A 26,925-nucleotide genomic window follows, 5' to 3' on the forward strand; every position below is an offset into this window, starting at 1 on the left:
TGTTGAGCTGATGGATGGGAATCGGAGAGATATAAATATATATACATACGTTGACTGAACAATGAAGTTTTAAATATTTCAATACATTTGTTTGGGAGAGTTACTTAATTTGCTTCTGATGAAGCACCTGTCATCACACTCATAGCAACTGCTCTACAAGGATCAGTGAATGTAAAATCTTGTATAGAGGTAATGGATTTAGGCAACCATAACACTGGTCTTCAAGGGCCTCCATAAATCCAGGATTTAAAAATTAAAATGCAGTATGCTGCTTCAACAAAAAAGAAATGTCAAGAACATGTTGTCTCCTGTCAAAACACCATGAAAAAGGGCAGGAAGATGGTGGGGGGTTCTGCTTAGACAGGAAATGCTGCTGCTCTGTTTATTAACGATGCTGCAAAGTGCATTCCCAGCAAGACTTTATCAGTGAAAAATCAGCAGAGGATGAAGTTATAGCCTAGGCTGTGGCAGAAAAGATAGATTGACATGAGAGGTGGGCTCTGTATTATCTGTTATACGTGCAAATGTGGGCACAGCATAAAAGCACTTGCTCTTTCTCACTCAGTGCTCACAAGCTCGTTGTTCAAAAGTGGACAATATGCCTTGCTTTTCTGACACTGTTTATTCATGGACATTTAATTTGATGAGCAAAGACTTTTTCAATTCCAGAACCTTTGTCAAACCTGTCGCACACACTGCGTACCAATGTTTACCATAGACAAAACTGAATGTTTAGACCAATGCCTATCTCAAAATGAATATGGATCTATTGTTGATTGATACATGTGCGTAGTCCCTAATACTCTTAACAGGATTTATGCAATGCACTAAAGAGAGAAAAGCAGAGAGTCTTAAGTTCTCCAAGCACTCTTCTCCTATACCTAATGGGACAGATCCTCCAATGGTGTCTACTTGACTTCCATGGAGATATGACAACTGAATTTACACAGGTTGAGCATCTGCCCCATGATACGTTCAAATAATTCCAACTGAGATAAGAAAATGACCTCCTAAGTAATTGCCAGTATAAAATGATGCTATGGATATTTGGATTACTCACTTTTTGATATCTCAAAAGACTCAAACTTCACTGGCTGTATGTAGTTCACCAGGTTAGACATTTCTTCAGTGGCCATGGCTTCTCTGCCAGCAGTGCCCTAGAAGAAGGATACAAGTGAAGGCTTTGTGTTTAGTGCATATTAAACGTCACTAGTGGGATTTCTATAAAGTAGACTTTATATATATAAGACTCCAAGTGCTGGTACCTGTCACAGCAAAGTTAATGGGAGCTTTACCATTTACTTTAGTGGGTGTGGGATCAAGGTCCAATAGATCACTATTCTTCTGTATATGCAGATTATCTGGCCTATTTCCCTTTAATATGTGGCTTGGCTTATCCCTTTTAGACTCCTCATTTAGAGGAAGGGAGTCATTTTTGTTTGTTTTTGTTAATAGGATGTTAGCCAATGAAATTCACGCAGAAAGACGTGAAACTCTTGGAGGGAAGGAGGAATTTCAAGGGGACAAAAGGAAATATGTGTGAAATAGTCTTAATTAGCCTTGTGAGAATTTCACAGATTTATGAAGAGGAGACCTTACCACTCTATTTAAAAGTTAAATCACCTAGCTGATATTCTAAGACTTTATACACGCTTGTAAGATCCCTAGGGAACAGACTGCATTATCTTATCTTCTGAAAAGTGCTGAGCACATTGTGAGCACTCATACAAATGAATAATAATAAATGTGTCTCCTACAGATTTCAACACAGAGCTGCACAGCATAGTTATATATGTTTGTATATATATTGCTATAGATACATACACACACACATATAATAAAGAAGTAGCTGTCTAAAACTGATTAATTATATAATATTTTACTAAGTTAAAATATGAATAAAGTGAGCAACAATGTGCACATGTTGTTCAAGAATCCTTGGCAAATATTTCTAAAGTTCGTATTATGTTTTAACTGCATATCTTCCTTTTTCCACTAGATGGCAGACCAACACTTAGTAATGCAAGCCAAATTAAAGGACCAGAATCACTCCATCACTATTTCAAAATATTTAAATCCTTACTTCATCCGTTGACGATTTTTTGCAGTCATCATCATAGTCATCGTCATCGTCACTCTCGATCTCTGCTTCTCCTGCAACATTTTAATTACAATGCAATTATTGGCTGAAACAATGATTATAAATACCAAAACTGTCCTTAATAGATACCTTCAAGTACTGTTGCTTTTGAGGGTTCCACATTGTAGGGTAGGGGTTCTCAAACTGCGGGTTGGGACCCCTCAGAGGGTTGCGAGGTTATTACATGGGGGGGTCGCAAGCTGTCGGCCTCCACCCCAAATCCCGACTTTGCCTCCAGCATTTATAATGGTGTTAAATATATAAAAACATGTTTTTAATTTATAGGTGGTTCGCACTCAGAGGCTTGCTATGTGAAAGGGGTCACCAGTACAAAAGTTTGAGAACCACTGCTTTAGGGGGACTGCCTCTTACGTAACACACCAAATTCACTGTCTTGAGTGGCTTAGCCATCCTCAACATTGCTGACTTACTTTGGGGAATAAGCCTATCAAACAAACAACTCCTTTGTGTCTTTGTAAAGGACTTTCGTGGTCAACAAAACAGTGATTCAGAACAGAAGTTTAGATGTTAGAATAATGAACTCAAAAAAAGAATGCTGCATTGTGATAGTCCGTGTATATACAATATCATGTATTATTAACCAAGGACAGTCCAATGGTTGGGACTTGGGCTGACTTGAGTTCAAGTCTCTACTTTGCCACAGATGTCCTGTGTAATGTTGGGCAAGTCACTTACCTTTTTCTTTCTGCCTCAGTTCTCCTTCTGTAAAATGGGGATAATAGCACCTCCCTACACTCACAAGAGTGTAGTAAGGATAATACATTAAAGATCCTGAGGTGCTCAGAAACCATGGCGATGGAGACTATATTAGTACCGTTACTTAGATCGTAACCTCTTTGTTTGTACAATGCCTAACACAATGGGGCTGCATTCTCCATTAGCCCTGACACACTACTGAAATAAACCTAGTTGTGCCTGCTAACAACAACGTACTTATTCAATAAATAATATATTGGGTTACATTAAAATATTTAATATCTTTATTGTAATATATTGAAAATTGTGAGGCAGATACTTAGTTGCTATAAACTGGCAACAGTGCCTTTGATTTCAATGGAGCTATTTCACTGTACACCAATTGAGGTTCTCTGTCCCTGCATGTTTTCCTAGTAGTCAGCTCTGAGGTGGCATATCATATACATACCAGCAGAGGACAGTGCAAACTAAATAATGTGAAGAAGCTGCTTCAATAGCATTCTTTTACTCAAAAAGCACTGAATGAGACTGAATTACACAGATTTTTAAGCCTCGTGCTCAGTTATTTTATACCAATCAAAACCTTATGGACAAGCCAGATTAATTTGTTACTAAATCAAAGAAACGTTTTCCCTCCAAATAAAATAGTCTTCTTATAGTGCTTTCAGGAAACAATCACGTTTAACAAAAATCGCAGCCTTATCTTTTTCCTTCGAAATTTCTACTGTAGGTTTTACGTTCAGAAAGAAGCCATCAAAACTGAGCTTTAACTTACGCAGCTGATCCCTATATGGACCCACTAGGTCAATATGTTTTATTACAGGCTGCATAAATCTGTTGATTTCACAACCTTTTGCTCATGGTTTTCACTTTTCTCATTTAGCCATGGCAAAGCAATTTTCTTTTGGCACTAGGAATGGCTAACATCCTTGCATGCTGCAGATACAAGGAGGAACAAAAATAACTTGTGACGTTGGAATATTAAATGACTCCTTCCTTAAAAGCCAAACAGCTCTGGGCTGAAGCAATACAGAGACCTAGGAAAAGCTATGCAGGGACCCAGAAAAAGCAACAGGCATTTAGCAAGCAAAATAATGCTGCAAAAACAAACTGCAGTGTGAGAATTTATCCACAATGCCACAATCTTCCTCTTTGCAGGAAAGAGGTAATTCAGTCCCGATTCTTTATCTCAGTTCATGGCCTGATTCAAAGCCCACTGAAGTCAACTTAATGACCCCATTGACTATGTAGAGCACATATAATGAAAGCAACATGGGCTCCTTTTTCAACCGAGCTACGATTCCCCAGGCTGGGTTTCCTCCCTAACACTGGTGTTGATATGTCATGCCTTTATTCATGAACAAATCTTTGTCTGAACATTTCATTGAAGAAAATAACACGATTGCTCAACAGGCTCAGGGGATAGCTTGGGGAACTTTAATGTATTGCTAAGAGCCTGAAGTGTTCTCGCTGGATTTCCAGTCACAGCCACTGGCTAGGACTCTCTTAATTTATTCATTTAGATTAGCAAAAAGCACTTCCTAGAGTCCATTAAAAGGGAAGAATAGGCAGATTATGGCAAATTTGCCCTGCTGAGATTAGTATATATTGGTGGCACCCGTTGGTCTGCAGCTTATTATCACCAGACGTGTCCATGGAGGGAAATCTGCAACATATTACCTATTTATTTTAAAAGGTTTAACTGAAAAATCCCCAGTTAGATCAATTCTCACTTCCAAGGGCTCTCCTGGGACAGCATAAGCTGCAGCTGTGGAACAATCTGTTTGCAGGAAGCTAGGAATGGGCGACAGGGGATGGATCATTTGATGATTCCCTGTTCTGTTCATTCCCTCTGGGGCGTTCCCTCTTATGTACATGTGCAGGTCTACGAACAAATACTGCAAATTAATACAGCTTTAGAAACTATGGGTCAGATCCTCAGCTTGTCTGAGCTGCCACTCCATTGACTGTTGTAGTTCTACTGGAAATTACACCAGCTGAGGATCTGGATTTATGACGTTAGATGAAGCTACAATGAAATCTATGGAGGGAAAGGGTAGTTGGACAGAGTCTGACTACAGATATTTGAGCACTACGCATGCAGTCAGATAAGAGATGGTGCTAGATACTGGGGTTTCCAAAGAAGCCAAAGAGAATTAGGTGTCCAACATTGAATGAAATTCAGAACTGCCTTAGGCCCCTTTGCAAATCCCTGTCTCCGTGAATAAAAATGTAAAATTCACGTGTGCAGCTCTGTTAGCAGTCTAAACTGCACCAATATAGCTCAAAAAATTGGAAAAAGTTCAGTGGAGGGCAACAAAAATGATTAGGGGGCTGAAACACATGACTTATGAGGAGAGGCTGAGGGAAATGGGATTGCTTAATCTGCAGAAGAGAAGAATGAACGGGGATTTGGCAGCTGCTTGCAACTACCTGAAGGGGGGTTCCAAAGAGGATGGATCTAGATCAGTGCTTCTCAAAGCCGGTTTGCGGCTTGTTCAGGGAAAGCCCCTGGTGGTTCAGGCTGGTTTGTTTACCTGTGGTTTCCGCAGGTTCAGTCTATCGCAGCTCCCACGGGCCGTGGTTCGCCGTCCCAGGCCAATGGGAGCTGCGGGAAATGGCGTGGTCCGAAGGATGTGCTGGCCACCCTTCCCGCAGCCCCCGCTGGCCTGAGGTGGCGAACTGCGGCCAGTGAGAGCCGCGATTGGCCAAACCTGCGGACTTGGCAGGTAAACAAACCGGCCTGGACCGCCAGGAGCTTTCCCTGAACAAGCAGCGGCCTGATTTTGAGAAGCACTGATCTGCACTGTTCTCAGTGGTAGCAGATGACAGAACAAGGAGTAATGGTCTCATGTTGCAGTGGGGGAGGTTTAGGTTGGATATTAGGAAACACTATTTCACTAGGAGGGTGGTGAAGCACTGGAATGGGTTACCTAGGGAGGTGGTGGAATCTTCTTCCTTAGAGGTTTTTAAAGCCCAGCTTGACAAAGCCCTGGCTGGGATGATTTAGTTGGGAATTGGTCCTGCTTTGAGCAGGGGATTGGACTAGATGACCTCCTGAGGTTCCTTCCAACCATGATATTCTATGATTCTAAGATTCAATCAACCGAGGACCTGTAGCAACACCTTGTGCAGGAAAGCACCTTTTATTTACTCTTTGGATACCTTTCAGTGCTCACATACTTTTTAGATTTAGGAGCTCGTTTTATTTAGCTTGTAAATTTAAAGCAGTTACTTGCTGGCAGCTGGCAATGGGCCAGCTCCTCGGCTGGTGTAAATCGGCAAAGCTCCTCAGACTACAAAAGTACAATGCTGATTCACACCAGCTGAGAAGCTAGTTCTAAAAGCTTTAATCCATTTTTACTCAGTCACCCACAGAGCACATATGCCTCCTTCATCTTCTCCTAGCACTCCTGCAACTTTCCATGAGTAGTTTCACTGCAGAACATAGTGAATTTCACCCTGAGAGGGAAGGTTTAAGAATTTGACCAACTATTTTTAAATGTTAGCCAGGCACTTAGCAGTTATCCAAACTTTGGCTGCTTTAAGCTGTCAGTTGCTTTGGGCCTTTATATTAAATAATCCGTCCATGTCAAGCGCATGAAAAACAACCGATTGCCAATGCACAAACAGAGGTAATATGGAAAGGAAACAAAATACCATGATGCTAGAAATGAGATTTTCTTTTGCCCAAATGAAACTCTAATCCGAACAAACTTCTCAAATATCTGATGATTTGGCCAGCATACAATGCTGCAGTGAAGCTGGTGGGATACAGGCATTTTCAACTCACAGAAAAGTGACTTAAATTGGTTTATAAACCAACTTAGTGAATCAGGTGCAAACCCTTGTGTGAACACACTTATTTTAGGTTATAAATAATAATAATATTTTGCTGCTATATTTTGCTTATAAGTACGTCCAAGAGTCATCTTTAAGACTGTCCCAAATCACTTTCAACTAAAGCCAAATAAGCCTAGCTTAAAATGAAATACAAATCTCTGCATCTTTTGCATCAGTTTGACTAAAATGGTTTTAAATTGCACCTGTAATTAAATGGGCACAACTTTCTTGTGTAATAATAATACCCAGCACTTATTCAGCACTTTTCATCCACAGATCTCACAAGTGCTTAGCAAAGGAGGTCAGAATCATTATCTCCATTTTCCAGAAGGGGAAACTGAGGCACAAGGCAGTGACTTGTCCAAGGTTACCCAGCAGGTCAGTGGGCAAGCAAAGAATAGAAGCTAGGTCTCCCAAGTCCCAGTCCAGTGTTTTATTGACTATGCAACACTGCTTGTCAAGGCAAGTTCTTATTCTCACAAGTCCTGTATACCACTATAAACACATTTAAATAATAGATTTTTAAAAACCTACATTACAAGAACTTTAAACTTGCAAAAATCACAGAATTAAAAGTTAGGAAATGGCAGAACTGAAGTTGCCTGTGCTACCTTAATTCAGCTGTCTTGTGTGTATGCATTATGATAGTCTTTAATTACATGACTGGCTGACACCTGGCATAGAAAACGTCTCCCCTAATGCTTAAAGTTTGGTGGAGTTATAAGCAGCTATAAATGGGGTCTTATAATGCAAAGTGTTAGGCAACCTTAATTTTGGGTAGTGCTATCTGCCTATAATAACTGTTTAGGTTGCAAGCTCTGTCTCTCATGATGTGTATGAACAGCGCCCTGCACAATGGGGGGGGGTGATCTCACATGGGATTTCTATGTACTATCATGATACAACTAATAAATGATGATAATCTTCCTGTTTTAAATCTGAATTCAAGAAATCAGCTAGTGACCAACAAGAAATGTAGTATTACCTACTACTTCCCATTGGCTAAGATCCCTATAATCACCAATTGCCCAGGGCTACGAGGTCCAGATCACGCACTTGTCGTGGGAGCCCCGGGCACGTGGGACCCTCACAACGAGCCAGTGCTGACAGCGTGCAGAGTCGGTCAATGCTACGCCCGAATCATGAGATAGCTCATGGTGTCCAACACCATCAGGTGGTCCAGAGACATATACATGGAGCACATCACGGGATACTATCAGTACCAGGTCAAGTAATTGAGAATGCCGGTCAGGGAAATAACCAACTTCCTTCCTTCCCTGACGAACCAAGGGACGCACCCCACCCATGTACTTATTCACTACACCAATACTGACTTGGACTCTAAATACATTCGATGAGTGGCGTACTCGAGATCACTTATCCAGTCTGGGTCTATGCTGGTTATGTACTGTGTATATACCTTACGAACCTTGTAACCAACACTTGTAATCCCTCATAACCCAAACCTAACCCCAGATGTATTTTCCTTCTTAACTTGTGTAAATTTGATTCTAAACATTAACTTTAATAAACATTTTAAATCTGTTCTTACCTACTGCTTCCCATTGGCTAAGATCCCTATAATCACCAACTGTACTGGATACTTAGTTTCAATATTATTTTACCTGTTTCTCACTAGAACACAGGGACTTAAAAAAACAATTTAATGTTGTTTGTTACAGGAGTGCAGAACAAATCACAGTGAACTCGGGTAGACAGATAGTGCTCTCAGATCACAAGCAGATAAAGATACTTCTATATATTTTATTTACTGGAAATTGCTCTTCTGCTTAGTTTGTCCAGTTCTAGCCTGGAGCAAATTTTTTAATTTCTTCAGTACAGAAGGTTTACACTAGAAAGAGTGTAAAGTCTAGCTGCATGAACAGTAAGTACTGTGCATTGCGCATGGGCGGGAGCAGCTATGGGTATAAAAGTAAGAGCACAGTGTGGTGATAATTAGAGAAATCAAAGCTAAGTAAATGCAAATAATCTACATCCATGTATTGGTAACTGCAGTGTCTCAGGAAAATGAATCTGCTCTCTGCCCAGAGGAATGCACAGCCCGTGCTAATCAATTTATTTGTTTTATTTAGGTGAGTAAAATAGAAACAGAGCAGTGTATTTTCATATGGAGGAGTGGGAATTATAAGGAGTCACATGGTTAAATATAGGTGCATTGAGCTGAGAATATACCATGAAGTAATACAAGATGTAGGGCCTGACTGACCCTGGCCCTGCACCTTGTGTAGTCATTTTCCCCAAGCAAAGTACTTGGATGCAAAATGATACCATTCTGATGTGCTGGCATTTTACACCCACTTTGCACTGGTGCATGTGACCCTACTAGATGTGAGACAGCAGTGAATGGGGCTCTGGGACTTTGAAAGCCAAATCCCCCACTACATTCTGTCTTAAATGCAGCAGAAACCCTGCAGTTTCACTGTGCATGGAGCTAAGATGCAGAAACGCCCTTCAAGGGACGTCATTTCCCTTGCATGCTGCCAAGCTCTGCTCTATGGGGCTTCCCTTCGCGTTGAAGTTTGGAGGAGCTGACTGTATACTAAACTCCCTAAGTGTGTGTGGAGAGGGTGGCTAGATACTATTGCACACAACACCATGCACCAGGTCATTAGATTAGCAGGAAAAACTCCTAAGCCTCAATCCCACTTAGACCACTTGAACAAAGCCTGTTGACTTGACTTTTGTCAGGGGACAGCACTTTGCCCTCCGTAAGTAACAGACCAGCCATTCGGCTAGCCCCACACTGAGGCACCTTTACACTTACAGGGTGGTATAAACAGGACTTAGTGTCAATCACAATTGGGCTCCTTAGGTTTCAAACAGTAATGTATTTGGGAGATCAACTTTTACCCGCTCCAGGAGATGAGGGTTCAAACCCACTGGATGTATCACAGCACGTGTTGAAAGCCTGCTCAGAGAGCTTCTTTTTTGAACTTCCGTCAGCAGACTTTTGTGATTTCTTTTTATTCTTCACCAGAATTTTGTACATCAAGTCCATAGGGCTTGGAAGGGGAACACCACTTTCAAGCTTAGAGGAAAGAAGGAGAGATGTGTAATAAATAAAAAGATCCCATGCCAGCTTCTCATTCTCCCCATGATACAATGTACAGTTGTGAAGTCCAAAACGTAACCCCATTTTAAGATGAAGCATGGTTTGCACAACAGGTAGGCTTTGTGCTAAACAAGACAGCACCAGTGAAGGCACTTTAGAAGACAAAGAAAAAAATGCACTATGAAATAATTACAATAAAAACCATAAGAAGTATTATTTCAAATATGAAAGCCCAGATTATAAAAGAGTAGATGTTAGAGCCAATTTTGATTTAGAGGATTAGATCACAATAATCTCCAGATCAGACGCCATATGCTTAAACCAATAATAGCATAAATTACTTTAAAAAACCCCAACTCCCAAAAGCTAGCAGTTTCTATCTTGTAAGGCGATATATGAAGAACAGAAAACTTAAATATGTAAATAAATATTCAGACATATGTTTATGATCAGGGAAATACCAAACCGTCTTACTGGGTATTTTTCCAGTGGATCCATGAGCAGTGCATCTCCAAAAATTAATCTGCAGTATTCTGCCATTTTGGCTTGCTGCTTAGGGCTAGAAGAGAGGAAAGGATAGAATTAAGTGAGATTTATTCCTACTACAGGCTCAAAGCAGCTGTAATGGAAAAATCTAATATCCCTTAACTAGATGAAAAGATAATTTCCTGATCCTATCATTGTAAATTGTTCACAATGATCTAGGTTTATCATGCAATTATTCTGACTTCTCTGACGGCTCTTATCACAGGGATTATACATGAAATAGTATAATAAAGGCACTGGCCATGTGAAGTCATAAATAGTGAAACTGAACTTGTCGCATAGAGACAAATATTCACATGCACTTTACAGAATATAGAAACTGAATATATCAGTTGTGGGAGTGATAGAAATAAACGGTTACACATGTTTGGCGTTTGTAGACAACCTATTGAAATATGTTTTCCTTCATCATACTTTTAGGTCACATCAAGGATTTTCAGGGTATATCTATGCCTTTACTTCCCCCCCACCCCCATTTTGCTTTGCTTTTTCTCTTTTTTTTACTTGAGAAAACTCAACAAAAAAGAGAAACAGGATTTTCCCTTTTAATGGCACTTCCAACATTTTGCACAGAGTCACACAGAAACTTTCTCAAACATGGTCAGCCTATGGCCAGTTCTACACTAGAAACTAGCTAGTGATATATATATATATATATATTTTACTGCCAAAGCTTTGTTGGCAAAAGACCTATTTTCAGTGCAGCCGTAATGGCATAATTCTGCTTTGGCTTATATAGCTCAGATGGTGTTTGGAAAACAGGCATAAGCACATTTTTTTGGTATAGGAGAGCGTTTCTGGTATAGCTATACTGATCAGCAACATCTTCCGAATGTAGACCTGGCCTTAGCAAAAAGCTCCTGGAGCAAGTAGCCAGATGATTATTTAGCCTGTAGGGTGGACCACTGTTGAGATTTCCCCTTATTAGATGCTTGTCCACCTATATTATATCGTATTACAGTAAATTACTTGAGTGGTTTTCATGACATCCACTAGGGAGAAGCCAAACTGAGCAGACTGTGCTCACAGCCAGTTTACTCAAAGAGCAAACCAAGAGTGAAATAGTGTCTAGATATCATTGTGATGGGGGTTTTAGGACTACAGATAAGTTATAATAAATGCATAGCCTTAGAATGCAGCCTGTGGCTGCAGGTTTTTTTTGTAACTACAGAGACAGGTTAAAACTGTTCAACTACAGGTTTATTTCACTAGTGAAATCAAACAAAAATCAATTTCTATTCACAGATCATGGATGAACATATAGGCACGCCAAGCAGTTATAGTTGCATCTATTGTTCATAACAGAATTATCTATATAAATGAATATAAAAGAGGTGAGGCCCTAGGTTTTTTCTGGCAAGTTACAGTTCTGTGTATCACAACATTTGGGAACCCCTCTGTTACAATCATATCTCTTCACAGAAGGTTGAAACTTAGCTAGGTGGAAAAGAGTTTTCTCATCTCGTGAATATCTTTGAGCATTGTGGGGTGTTTTTTTTTGCTCATCTCAATTTGGAGAAAAATTTGAAAATATTCATTTAAAAAAAAAGCCAAATCCCCCAAAATTCAGTTTTCGTCATTGAAATGTTTGGTTTTGGTCATTTTGAAACATTATATTTTCAATTTTGACCTTTTTTTCTTTTCTAAAACCTCTTTAAAGGTCATTTTGAAAAGGAAAACAGGATTTTTTATTTTGAAAATACTGACATTTTTTCTTCCCCATTTTTTTAGTTGGAAAATTCATCAAACCTCACCTTGTTTCATGAACAGTTTGGATTTCGATGAATCTGCATTTTTCAATGAAATTCCCAACTAGCTCTAGTTGAAAGGACAACTGCCCAGGTGACAGAATTTTTAATCTACTTCTCGACTAACCTTTTACAAACACAAATAAACTAGTGCATCTACTTTAAAGCTCTATTGTACTACTAGGGCAGTGTGAAAGAGCCTTAGTGTGAATGAGAATCTAGCCAAAAGTATTTGGATAAACTTGCAGTTCAGCAACATACACTGTTCACATTACTAACACCCCATTCTGTTGCCTCGCTTGCCCTCTTGTTATGATTACTAATTATTCATTGTGTGCCAGCAGTGTACTTGGTAATGGAAAGGTAGCTCGTGACACTGAGTAAATCAGAGATGGAACCAAGCCTGGATGGCATTTGACTCAGATTCTGAATTTCCCAGATTGGTGGAGAATGCTGTGACTTGGGGGTGAAGGTAGAATGTTATAGTCCTTATCTAACTGGCAGCTCCTTCTCAAACAAACAACACAGACAGGGTGCACAAAACACTCCTAGCTCTCTGCGGGAAGTGGATGGGTGAGTGGGGATTTGTTATAACTCCGGCCTCCATGGGGAAATTACTATATGCAAGTTCATCTTCATTTTCTCAACTAGTATGTATTTTTAATGGATCCACACACATAGACAGTATGATGTTCAAAGCCTGTGCCCTTTAAACCAAACCCCACATTTATCTAAAACTTAAAAAGAGGCATAAGATCAGATTTTAAATGGGCACATCAATGGAAAAAAACCACCCAGATGTCTGGAGGTAGTGAGAGTTTCACTCCTAGACAACAGTGAAATCTTATAGCACTTCAGAGAGAATTTAGGTTTAGAACTATCCTTATTAGTAGTTGTAGAAGGAAATTGTACCATCCTGTCCTAACCCCACATCTAACTCTACATATATCTCAGTTCTCAGTGTGTGAAGAACTAACTGAGCCATGCAGTAATGATCTGTACTGTATGGAATTGTACCAGGAGTATGGGAAATGAAGAAACCCCCAAAAGGTGCAATGGCAAAGGATTTTATTTACAAGATAAGGGAGGTACATAATACCTTTGAATATTCAATATGCCCTAGTCTACACTGGGGAGGGGGGAGATCAATTCAAGTTACGAAACTTCAGCTATGTGAATAACGTAGCTGAAGTCGATGTACTTAGATCAACTCACCGCGGTGTCTTCACACTCGAGGCGTTACAGTACAAGAGTCGACGGGATAGTGCTCGGGGGTCGATTTATCACGTCTAGACTAGACGCGATAAATCGATCCCCGCTGGATCAATCACTGCCCGCCAATCTGGGCATAATGTAGACATACCCTATGTGTTAAGCAGAAAATACACAAACTGATATTTCTCCCTTTACTTAGATAGTGAAATTCTGGGAGAAGGACCATTCTTTTTGTTTTGTGTATGTACGACACCTACCACAGTGCAGTCCTACTCTATAACTGGGTCTTCTAGGCATTACATATAACAATAGCCTATTATTTGTGAACTGTTGCCAGTGTGCCTAATGCTATATGAGACATGCATAAAGTCACAGCCCTTCCCCAGAAGAGCCTACAGTCTAAAAGATTGTAAAGAGGATCCAGAAAAAGAAACCTTGCTAAAAACACTATTGTAACTCTGGCAAACCAGCTGCTAACTCTTGCCAAGACTGCAGGTATTAGCTATGTATGAACAGACTCACTGTTGAAGACCAGAGTTCACCTGTATATTAGTTTTGCTCAAAATAGGTATTAGTCTTATAAGAGTGTATTTAGTGTTTTTTATTCTATGAGATGCTTGTAAATTTCATGCATTAATCTCACTTGTAATGTCGGTATTCCACGTCAGGGCCAGCTTTAGGAAGTGTGGGGCCCAATTCGAACAGTTTCGACAGGGCCCTGGCAGGGATGACTAAAAAAAAAAACAACCCCCCCCACACACGTAAAAAAACACACACATGTAAAAAAAACAGGTAGGGCTTGTACTCGCCGGGTGGTGCTCTGAGTCTTCGGTGGCACTTCGGTAGTAGGTCCTTGACTCGCTCCAGGTCTTTGGCGGCAGTGAAGGACTGCCGCTGAAGACCCAGAGCAAGCGAAGGACCTGCCGAAGTGCTGCTGCAGATCCGAAGTGCCGCCAGGTGAGTAAAAATTAAAAAGGTATCTCTAGCCAGGTATCTATCCCTGCGCCTGCGCGGGGCCCTCTTAGGCGCAGGGCCCGATTCGGGGGAATTGGTGGAATAGGCCTAAGGGCAGCCCTGTTCCATGTGATAAGAAAATCTGTAGATTTTGCTTTACAACTTTGAAAATGTTTGCTCTGAAGTAGTGAGCCCAGGTGTGGAAATCATCTCCCAACCCACCCGCCCATCCAGAAGAACTATCAAAATCAAATGGGCCATCCAGGAACATCACCATACAAAGGATTGGTTAATGGCTACATCACACCTGGGAAATGCTACATGCAAGGAAGTTCCCCTCCTGTGGACTTGAAAGCTGAATGAGGGAAATAAAACAAAAAGTTTCCATCTCACTCTTCCCTGTTTGAATCCTTACAGGGCTAGAGTCTCTAAATGGAGGCAGAAATCCCCAGGGTTCTCCCTGAAAGACACTTTGAACTGACAGATCACTACAGCTCCATCACTTTTAGGATTTAGATGGTAAACCCATCTGTGCATATACGTTTACTAGCTTTAACCGGTAAATAACTCTTATTTCTTTTTCCTAGTTAATAAACCTTTAGCTAGTTTATTACAGGACTGCTAGAGATGCTGTCTTTGGTGTAAGATCTAGGGTACCAGTTGATCTGGTCTCTTGGGACTGGAAGCAACCTGACTGTGGTGTGATTTTTAGTATAAGTGACCATTTATCACTAAATCCAGGTTGTCTGAATGGCAAGATAGACTGGAAAGGCTAAGGAGATTGTCTGTGACTCCATGGCAAGACTGAAACAGTGACCCAGGAGTTCACATTTGTTACTGGCTTAGTGAAATCTAATTTTAGAACACACCATCAGTTTGAGGTGTCTGCCCTGAGGTAAGCACTCAAGCCACTCCGGAGGGCATGACATCTATTAATATTTGTAATACTAATTCTAGCAGAAAACAGCAAGGTGAGTTTGCCTTTAATTGGGGTTTAGAGGGATACTGTCCAAGGATTACTTAACCTTTTAGCTGCTAGGTCATGAGTATGTTTCTAATTATAGAGGTGTCTGCCTTCAGATTTTTAGATACCTTATATTAATCTCACTTCAAACCTCAAGGTCTTTTTGAGGCCTTTCCAATGCTTTCAAGGGTCTAAATGTTTCACACACACCCCCATTCCCATTTTGTGGGTCCTCTTCTTAGTGCTGTTTTTTTTCAGTATGCTGCCTTTGACCTCAGTATTCATTGATGATGTATCTTAACATTATAATTATTTTCTATACTGTAAAACCTACACACAATACTGGATGCCTTAGTGAGTCATTAATGACATTCAGTTTTTATGATTATTATCATCAGTGCCAAGGACCTAGTCATGGACCAGAACTCCATTACATAAGAGCATAAGACTGGCAATACTGGGTCAGACCAATGGTCCAGATGCCAGGTTTGTCAGAGAAAATGAACAGAACAGGCAATTACTGAGTGATCTATCCTCTGTAGTCCAGTCCCAGCATCTGGCAGTCAGAAGCTTAGGGACATCCAGCACATGGGGTTGTGTCCCTGACCATCTTGGCTAATAGTCATTGATGGACCTATCCTCCATGAACTTATCTAGTACTTTTTTGAACCCAGTTATACCTTTATGCATCCCCTGGCAATGAGTTCCACAGGCTGACTGTGTACTGTGTGAAGGAATACTTCCTTTTGTTTGTTTCAAACCTGCTGCCTATTACTTTCATTGGGTGACCCCCTGATTCTTATGTTATGTGAATGGGTAAATAACACTTTCCCATTCATTTTCTCCACACCAGTCATGATTTTATAGACCTCGATCACATCTCCCTTTAGTCGTCTCTTTTCAAAGTTGAATAGTCCAAATCTTTTTAATTTCTCCTCATACAGAAGCTGATCTATACCACTTATCTTTGTTGCCCTTCTCGGTACCTTTTCCAATTCTAATACATCTTTTTGAGGAGGGGCAACCAAAACTGCATGCAATATTCAAGGTGTGGGCATATCATACATAGTGGCATTATGATATTTACTGTCTTATTATCTATCTCTTTCCTAATGATTCCTGTTAGCTTGTTTTAACTGATGTTGCATATTGAGCAGATATTTACAGAGAACTCTCCACATCTCTTTCGTGTATGGAAACAGCTAATTTAGACCGCATCATTTTTGATGTATAGTATGTTTTTCAATGCGCGCTACTTTTCATTTGTCAACACTGAATTTCTTCTGCCATTGTGTTACCTTGTCACCTAGTTTTGTGAGATTCCTTTGAAGCTCTTCATAGTCGGCTTTGGACTTAACTATCCTGTATCATCCGCAAACTTTGCCACCTCAGCATTTACCCCATTTTCCAGATCATTTATGAATATATTGAACAGCGCTAGTCTCAGAACAAATCCCTGGGAAACCCTGCTATTTATCTCTCTCCATTCGGAAAACTGACCATTTATTCCTAAACCTTTGTTTCTTCTCTTGTAACCAGTCAGTGATCCTTGCGAGGACCTTCCCTCTTATCCCATGACTGCTTCCTTTGCTTAAGAGTCTTTGGAGAGGGACCTTATCAAAGGCTTTCTGAAAGTCTAAGTATTCTGTATCACCCTTGTCCACATGTTTGTAGACCCTCTCAAAGAATTCTGACAGATTGGTGAGGCATGATTTCCCTTTACAAAAGCTGTGTTGACTCTTCTCGAACACCATCTATGTGTCTGATAATTCTGTTCTTTACTATAATTTCAACCTGGTACTGAAGTGAGGCTTGTCAGCCTGGAACTGCAAAGATTGCCTCTGGAGCCTTGTTTAAAAAAGCACGTATCTGGGCTTATCCATTGTGCCAGGTGCTGTACAAACATAAAAAGACAATCCCTGACCCAAGGAGCTTACGATATAAAACAAGAAAAAACAGGTGAATACAGACAGATGGGGGAAGTATGAAGGTACATGTTTGAAAGTTTAGCAAATGGGCAGTGCCGTTTGGCATCATGGGCCAATCAGAGGCAAGCTTTGACAGCTTGAAGGTGCAAGAGAGATGATAAATAGGGTGGGGATTGACTGTGAAGGGCCTTGAAAGTGAATACAAGCAGCCAGTGTTTGATGTGATAGAGAAGAAGGAGCCAGTGGAGGAATGCAAAACGTGGCCAAAGCATCAGACTAGGAAAAATATCTCAGTAGCAGCATTCTGAATGGATAGGAACAGGGCAAAATTGCCTTTATCAAGGCCAGAGAGAAGGTTGTTGCCATATCAAGACACGAGATGATGAGAGCCTGGATAAGTGTGTTAGCTGTCTGGATGGGGAAAAAAAGCTGCCTCTTAAAGATGTTGTGCACAAAGAATTATTAAGATTTTGACAGAATCTAGATGTGTGGAGCAAGAGAGAGAGGTCAGAGTTGAAAATGACACGCAGGTTATGGTGCCACATGTTGGAATAGTGGTAAAGAAAATGGAGGAGCTAATTCACATGGTATCAAATTCCATGACGTGCAAGTCCTTCTGGGAAAAATGTTGAAAGGTAGTAACAAATATTTACCTCAGGGGATCTAAAAGTCACTAAGAAAAATTACATGACCAACACATACAGGGTAAAATCATGTACCAGCTAAAGTCAATAGCAAAATTCCCATTGACTTTCATGCAACTGGAATTTCACCCAAAATTTTCAGTGAAGACAAATCTAATAGCTGAGAATTGTAGGGAAAATTCTGGTCCCATAGAAATAACTGGGAATTGACTTCCATGAGACCAGGATTTACACAAATTCTCCAGAAGTGGAAATTATAAAAGTACTTAGCATTATGAACTGGTAGTTAGGCCTGAATGATCATGAAAATCTAGAAGAAAAATAATGTTCCATCTAAATGGAAAGGCAGAGGAAGCATTCCATGAAATTAGATGAGTGATTCCCTGACTGGCATGACTAATTGCCGTATTCTCCAGCAACTTGTGAAGAAATAAAAGTCTCATTATAACATGCAGTCAAATAACTGGAAGTAGCATTTGGCTAAGGCAAAATTAGAAGCTGCACACATTAAATGGGATAATTTATTGCAGCAGAAAGTTAACAACAACCAATACCAATGGTTAATCAACCTTAAAGCCAAATAAAACAGAATACATTTGATATTGCTTTCCCAAATATCCTTTGTTAATAACTTGTTATTGTCATCGTAACACATGAAAGAGCACTGCAGATAATACATCTAGGGCCTGATTTATCTCTCTGTTACTACAGTTTTATGATGGTGAAACATCATTGATTTCTATGTGGTAACACTAGCATAAAACTGGAGTAACACAGTGCTAACTACTCCTGATTTTTCATCTTCCTGGAATTTTACAATATACCTGGTTGTGATTAAAATGTAATCCCATTTTTAAAAGATATTTTGGCACTTATTTTACCTCTGAAAATAATTGTTTTCTTTTTTGCAATTATTAATTTACTTGTTTCTTTAAAATAAAGTGGAGGCTGGTGCTTTGGAAAAGACCTTACCCTTAATGCCTTTTGTTTAATCTTTAGACCTGAACAGTTGAGCTAATAAACAGGTCATTATGCTGATTCTCCTATTTGCCTTTTCTAAACAAAGTTTGTTGATAGTTTTAAAATACAGATTTGAAGAATAAGGATCAAGACAAGCATATTCCTTAAAGATTGTGGGTCAGATTCAGATGTGATGCGTAAGGTGATGTAAGTTATACATTAGTGGGCATGCGTAAAGGAGTTTAACTGAGTGTCAGCTGGTGCAATTTACATAGGAGCCAGAAAGAAAGAACCCAGTGAAAGAAACTAACAGGTGTAGGATAAAATAGGTCAACCCCTCAACTTCAACTTCTACGGTACATTTATCCAGTCTTTCAGAGTGAAAGTGACACACTGAGATTTCCTTTCACACTCTTTGTTACCTTTAACCACACCTTTGAATTTGGTCACATAGGTACATTTCAAACGTCTATCATCCAGGGTTCCTGATTTTTTTCTCCAGTGGAACGAGGGGTTGATACAAAGGGGTGATTGGAGAGGGAATGGCAGCAAGAAAGACAATCAGCATAGTTTCAGGGTTCTATGGGTCAAGTGCAGATGAAATGGGATGCATGTGATGTTTCCCTAATTTTTTTGGTGACTGTTTTGCTATGATGTACGCACACCCCAGTTCACTATAAGACAATGGAATCTTAGATTTTGCTAAAAGGGAGGGATGAGTAGCTATTTCTCTATATTAATTTTGTTCTGTGAATCAATCAGTGTGGGCAATGAAGAACAGTGCATTAGTATCCACTGTACAGCAAATCCATCTCCTTTTCATTTTATCTTTGTTTAATAGCACAGAAAGTGGGAATCCCAAAATCTTTCCTGATTCCATGACTAATCATATATATGTTAGAGCTTGGGGGAGGGGAGGGAAAGCTTTCTTTCACGGGGAATTTTTCAAGATTTTGAAATTTTTCCAACCAAATTGGCACAGACTGTCAAAACCTTGAAAATTTGCCCAAACCAAAAATGTGAGGAAAAAAATTGGCTCTGGTCAATCGAAACATTTTGTTTTACATTCAACTTTTTTAATGAAAAAAATTACCATTAACCTAAATTTCTAAATGAAAAGTCATTCCAATCCAAACAAGCAGAACTTCTTGTGTCGAAAATGTCGAAGTGAGATGTTTCAACAATTTCAACACTTTCTTCCCAAAAGTTTTTTAAATCGGGAAGTTTGTCAGAACTGACCCCTTCCTGCAAAAAAAAGGGTTGGTTTAAACAAATCTGCATTTTTTGCCAGAAAAAGGTTTTGTTGAAACATTACTGACCAGCTCCAATACACACATACACATGCACACGCTAATGTCACTTTGGGGCTCTCCACTAAGGGCTTGGCTATACTACCCGCCGGGTCGGTGGGCAGTGATCAATCCAGTGAGGGTCGATTTATCACGTTGATAAATCGACCGCTGAGTGCTCTCTGGTACTCCACCAGAACGAGGAGCACAAGCGGAGTCGACGGGAGAGCATCAGCTGTCAACTTACCACAGCGAAGACACTGCGGTAGGTAGATCTAAGTACATCAACTTCAGCTATGCTATTCATGCAGCTGAAGCTGCTTATCTTAGACTGACCCCATGCGGTAGTGTAGACAAGCCCTAAGACACACACTGTGGACAACTTCCACTCTTATTTACATATGTGCAACCTCCAAAGAAATTGCTCTGTACATTAAAACATATGATAGAGCATATTCTCTAGCTCGCTTGCTCTCTTTCATTTTTGTTATGTTTCCTGTCAATGGGAATTTCACATACTCTGCTGCAGTAGAACCTTACTCCAGGAGTAAGCCCATTAAAATCACTGAGGCTACTTGGGCAGAAAGATACTATTAAACCTGAGTGCAGGTGGCAGAATTTGGCCAATTATTGTTAAAATATTCCCCCTCACATGCAAGGCTCCAATTCAGCGAGGTACCTAAGCATGTGCCTAACTTTAAGAAGGTGAGTAATCTCATTGAAATCAATGAGACTACTCACGTACTTGAAGTTATACACGTTTAAGTACCTTAAGGGCTTACATGTAGGATGACAAATTCAGTAATTACAATGATTGATGATAATGCCAGATAACAAAAATGCTACATAATCTTGTGTCTTGACATTGTAACACTATAATAAACATTGCGACACTGTAATTACTTACGAATCCACATGGTTTTCAAAGGAAAGGAGGATTGGAAAAGGCGATGTCTTAAATGCACACTCAGCAATAGCTTCTATTACTTCCTAAAGAAATTAGGACACAGATAGGTTACAAACCCTTTATATCTAAATGAGGTATATTTTGGTTCCTGATCTAACTTATCTGTCTGTAAAGCAAACACAAAAGAACTCAAAACCATGCCCACACCTTTTATTCTGAACAACTTGAAAGCTCTGGATGTGCTTTTTCAATCCGATCTACAATCTGATCTCCAAACGGTTATAAATTTAAAGTGTTATCTCACTCCAGACGTGTTTTTGTGCCTCTCTGTGACTGAACCAATAGCTTATTGTAGAACTTTTTGCAGCCATGATTCATTCCATGCCTAAAGTTATACCTTTCATGAATTATTTTGAATTAAAATAATCATGTTTTATTTGACAAGCCTGTTGTATCTTCTAAGTATCACCTTTTTCTTTTCCCATTTCTTTTTTTTTGTAAAATCCGTAGTACTCTGATGCAGAAATTTTCAGACCTCTCCTGTTTCATGTGGGAAAACCCTTCAAGGCACAATATAAAAAAGATTTTTTCACTGAGTTTTAGCACCCTATTGTGCAATAATCTATAAAAGATGTGATTCAGAAATGGAACTATTTATTTGTAAAGGCTGCCTTTCAGCTTTGACTGAAGATGGCAATAGTTTATCTACCAGAGGAATCATTTTATGACACAAATTTTAGCTGTGTGCCCATTTTGTCCTATATCAATGCACTTATTGTTAGAAATAATTCACATTTCCCTCTTGAAATATAAACCTGCTTCCAGATGAACGTGGATTAGCACTGAAGGCTGTTATAGCCATGCAGTCATTAAAAAAAAATCATGAGTCAAGCACCAAAAATCATACAATAGAATTCAAAATAATGAGGCTTTTTTAATCTAGTGAGAGTTCTTTTTTATTTGCTTTCTGGCTTTTGAACTTTTAGAAGTCACCTTCCCAAGCTAATCTATACAGCCATGAAGGTTAGAAATTAATTTTATTTTAATTAAAGCTGAGATTCCAGTGCATTTATACAACTCTAGGGCCTAAGGCTTTAAGAAAAAAACACCAAATATAGCGAGAGTTGGCAACACTGAGTGTATATCCTGATATTTACATTTTTCATGTCTCTACAGAGAGATCAAATTACATCTATACTGTATGGAGCAGATCCTCACCTGAAATCAATGGAGCTATGACTAGTTACACCATCTGAAGAACTGATTCCACAGCTATATGACTTTATACATATGTATACATGCACTCTTCATATAATAAATAGCAAACTTTACCACTTAACTACCTCGCCGGCATTCTGACCATCTCTACCAAGATTCCTTCTCATGCTCTAGCCTCTGAGCAGCTTCAAAAGTCATTTGTTTTTTCCTATTTCCAAATGTGGAATCTTCCTCCTCAGGGCCTAGCATGGGTCAGTTCTATCTAGCAATGGGTTTCTGGTTACATGTTTATTTGCAGAAGTAAAACTGACAAATAAATGATACATAAGTAAGTAAAGTTGGATATCTCGTGAACCATGAGAGCTAGCAACAGACACTGCATACCATTGCACAGTACAAAATACCTCCTTGTAGATGAAACTTGCTTCCAGCTCAGGTAGATCACAAAAAAATGATGTCACCTTACATTTGTGACACTGAGTGGGATTTATTTTATTAGTTCCTATGCGACCTAGGCACATAAGTCCCACTGAAAGCCAATCTGGCATGTGTACCTAAATCGCAAGGATCTTTTGAAAATCCCACCCATTATGATCTACAGATAGGTTAGTTTAGATCTTTAAGATGTAGTAGCTCTACTCTTTTCTTCCCTTTAGACTTCACCACTCTCGTACACGGACCACAAGAGCCCCTGAAAGCATAATAAAAATAATCAAGCTGCAGGCCCTCAACCCTACTGCATAGATCTATTTCTTATTTTGTAGTAGACTTGGGCCAAGTAGCGTTCTATGAAATGTTCTTTCTAAGAGACCTGTGACTCATGTTCAGGTGAAAGGGTACAGCATGTGTTACATTTCAGACACCTGCTAGGGATAGTGAGCAAAATTCTCTTCTCATCTCCGCACAGCAGTATGGATAGCAGTGGGAGCTCTGCATGTGTAAAGAAGAGCACAGTATGAAAGATAAGCACCCCACTGTGCCCTTGGAAGGAGAACTTTGCTCCAGTTATGGACTAGTTCTGTATAGTCATATGAAACTACTTCCTCAGCTGTCACTGCAACTCCTAAGATGGGAGGAAAATACTGAATACAGGGGGAGAAAATGAAATGGGGGAAAAGTCAGCTTGAAAGGGTAAGAGCTTGGACACCGTACTGGGATTGGCTGAATCTGTAGATGTGAGATTCAAACATTGGGTCAATGAAGCGATTGGCCCTTTTTGAGACACTGGGCTTTCTGCATCTCCAAATTTATACACAGATCCACTTCAGTCAGAGCGGAAATGATGCTAAGATCCATGTTTCACTGCAGCAGGAGCATGACTCACTTGAAATGATTCTCCAAAGAACAGACACAAAAAGTGCATATAACTAGAAAGCAACTCCTAACTTTGACAAGAGGAATGTGGTTGGTTTTGCTATAAGGCCATATATCTTCAGTGGCTCCCAATCTGCAGCAGACAGAAGTCTCACAAATTGCTCTGAGTCATGAGAGGAGACAAAAAACGAATGAATGAAGTTGTCTCAAAGTGAATTCATATTACTTTTTGTCTCTACACTTCGGAAAATCTATTTATGTCAGTCAAAACCAATGGTCTGAGCAAACAGCATTGCCTGTGACAGCCACGCCACAAGCATAAATTGTTCAATGTCCTAGCACTCAACATCCAGAGCCAATGATCGTTCAGAACTGAGTCACACACCTCTGATGCATTCTATCTACTGCTTTGCTCCTTCTCCTCAGCCAGCATACACTTTAGAGGCAAAAAGAGAAGCAGCAAGAAATAAATAAATACGTGTAATAGGACGTTTGCATTAGGGGTGACTGAAAGGTTCTGATCATACTCAAACTTCCCTCCCATCCACTTCAGACGCCAGCAAGATATGAACTGGATCCTGAAATCTCCTGGGCCCAATTCTTGTGTAAGTTTTAAAAGAATCAGACAGATTTTTCTTTATACTCTAGTACATGGCTGAGGAGAGGTTGAGAACCACCTTATTTAATTAAGCAACTTTCAGAAACCAAACTCTACACCCATCAGCATCAACTGTTTTCTCAACTGTGAAATGGGAAGGTTAGTAATAATAGTGCCAGGGGTTGTATTTTACAATTTCCTGTGACTTAAATCTATCAGCAGAGAGTTAGAGAAAAAGAGTGAAAAAAGTAGAGAAGCAGTTCAGTGCAAGTGAAATATAGGTACTTTGTTGTTATGTTACTTGGTTTTTAAGTGAATGACTATCAAGACAAGAAAACACTTGCCCCTCACAGTGAAAGAGGTACACACAAAATCTGTAGCTGTTAAAATGGCCAAGTCTATCACAGTAATACAAGGATACACAGTAATACAAGGATACTTCATAGAAGGATGATATTTTCCCAAATGTCGTCTGCATATTAGTAAGCCTGGAAATGTATTTCCATGGAAAAGAAGTATCTAAAGTTAACAGTAGGTATTTCTTTCAGAACTCTAAAATGCTGCCCTTACATAGCATTTTAGATAATGTACTATTACCGTTATCTAGCATTTGTGCTGGAAGCACAAAAACTGCAGATCAAATACATACTGTAGATTGAAAGTGAGACAGCATTTTAGCCAATAGACATTACTGCTGTGGACTACCATCCCCAAATACAAGAAGCCTAGAAACACACTCAACACACTCTCTCTCTCTCTCTCTCTCTCACACACACACACACACACACACACACACACACACACACACACACACACACACACACACACACACACACACACACACACACACACGTTTGTGGTCATACTTGCTATACTTCAGCTCCCATCCCCAAATACCAGGTTTATCTTCATGAGACGATCAAACACATTACTGCAAACTTTTTAATCGATTATGACAAATGCTCAGGTCTCACTGACACTATTAATGTCTCACTACCTGGATGGGCAGTCCATTGTCATGCTAGTTCTTGGAATTTACAGTTTCGTTATTCCTTTATCTTTACAGTTACTATCTTGCTGCCTTCTAAGCGTTAGTATTTTTGTTTCCTGCTTTCCCCACTAACCCACTGATTCCCAAGCTGTGGGTACCAGACTGTACAGGGGAATCATGGGAAAAACATCTCTGAAAGTGCCAGGGTGTTGGCAGCATTTGAATGCCTGGAGGGGAAGAGGTCCTCTGCCATGCTGTGTGCACTCCTGCCTCCTTTCTCCCTCAGGGGATGCTATACAGAAGTTCTCCTTGCAGGCCTTTCTGCAACCTTCGTGCTAATAGTCAGACCTGCAGGGGGAAAGGAATGAGTAAACCTGCAGGCCACGGAAAGGAGAGAAAACATATGACAGCAAACTTAGCAGGGAGTTAAGAGTCCCTGCCAGATAGAGAAGAGAGGGAGAACTGGAGCTTTGCCTCCTTTTCTGTCAAAATCCTCATTCAGGCCTTCTTCTCTTGCTTGGATTCATTTTGTCCTAGCTTCAGTTCCAGCTCTTCCGACTCCAGCCTATGCAGGATCCCCCTGCTCATCTTCTCACCTGTAATAAGAAATGTGGCCACATCTCCTCTATCGTCAGACAACTCCACTGGCTCCCCATTCACCTCAAGATTTGGTTCACACTTGCCCTCCTTGTTTATAAAACCTGCCACGGACTCCATACATGTCTGTCTGCTCTATCATCTAGCACCAGTCTCTTTTCTGTCCCAATGTGGCATCCCTCCACTCATGATCTTTTTCTTGCAGCTCGGGACTATGGGAAAATCCTCCCTCTATCTGTCTGTTTCAGCAACTCTCCACCTGTTTTCAACACTCATCTCAAAACATCTCTTTGCCCTCGTCCAGACTAACCCGCGGCATCGGCGGGTTAAAATCGATTGCTCGGGGATCGATATATCGCGTCTAGTCTGGACGCGATGTATCGATCCCCGAGCGCGTTTACATCGATTCCGGAACTCCATCAACCCGAACGGAGTTCCGGAATCGACACGGAGACCCGTGGACATCGATGCCGCGCCGTCCAGATGGGTGAGTACCTCGATTTTAGAAATTCGACTTCAGCTACGTTATTCCCGTAGCTGAAGTTGCGTATCTAAAATCGATTTTAATATCTAGTCTGGACCTGCCCTTTGTCACTCAATTTCTCTTTCCATCTGCCTTCACTGTATGAAGGTTTTTAACTCTGCCATGTGCTGGGACACATTTCACACGGGAGGAACTGCCCCAGAGAAAGTGACAGTGTGTTGCCTCGTTATACCTTGAAGGATATTTCCGTAGTCATGGTGAATCCATGTGTAATGACGGGCTCTTCTTCTGCTGTTCGTCCCTTCCAGCAGTCTAGCTCCACACAGCGGCAGCCTGACAGGAGCACTTGGCGGTACATTTCTACTGAGGAGTTACCAGCCAGCTGTCCAGCTGCAACAAAATAACAAGGACATGAAACAAGGGGATTCACTCTAGGCTGCTGGGGTAATTATAACAAATTTACTACTAACGAGTGCTGATAACATCATTCCCCCTCTGATGACAGGCAAGCTGTCAAAGACATCTTAAGAGCATCAGATCGAAATGAAAATGACTTAACACAAGACAATGCCATAGCCCAGGGTCTGTCTTTATTTACAGTGGTGGAAATCAGGACTGACTCATAGACTCATAGACTCATAGGTCAGAAGGGACCAATCTGATCATCTAGTCTGACCTCCTGCACAAGGCAGGCCACAGAACCCCACCCATCCAATTTTATAACAACCCCTAACCCAGGACCGAGTTATTGAAATCCTCAAAATTGGTTTGAAGACCTCAAGCTGCAGAGAATCC

General features: G+C 40.3%; 1 protein-coding gene across 2 annotated transcripts in view; it reads right to left on the bottom strand.

Annotated features, from left to right (window-relative positions):
* Nucleotides 1–26,925, bottom strand: part of PLCB1 (phospholipase C beta 1) — a 662,054-nt gene that overhangs the window by 145,839 nt on the left and 489,290 nt on the right. For both annotated transcript variants that reach the window (XM_030558021.1, XM_030558022.1), the window contains exons 11-16: nt 26,363–26,520; nt 20,929–21,011; nt 10,248–10,332; nt 9,572–9,749; nt 2,084–2,154; nt 1,061–1,157 (exon numbers count right to left, since the gene is read on the bottom strand). In XM_030558021.1, coding sequence (XP_030413881.1) covers nt 1,061–1,157; nt 2,084–2,154; nt 9,572–9,749; nt 10,248–10,332; nt 20,929–21,011; nt 26,363–26,520 — 672 coding nt within the window. The remainder of the gene's footprint in view (nt 1–1,060; nt 1,158–2,083; nt 2,155–9,571; nt 9,750–10,247; nt 10,333–20,928; nt 21,012–26,362; nt 26,521–26,925) is intronic.

This window comes from Gopherus evgoodei, chromosome 3 (assembly GCF_007399415.2).
Source record: "Gopherus evgoodei ecotype Sinaloan lineage chromosome 3, rGopEvg1_v1.p, whole genome shotgun sequence".
Lineage (NCBI taxonomy): Eukaryota > Metazoa > Chordata > Testudines > Testudinidae > Gopherus > Gopherus evgoodei.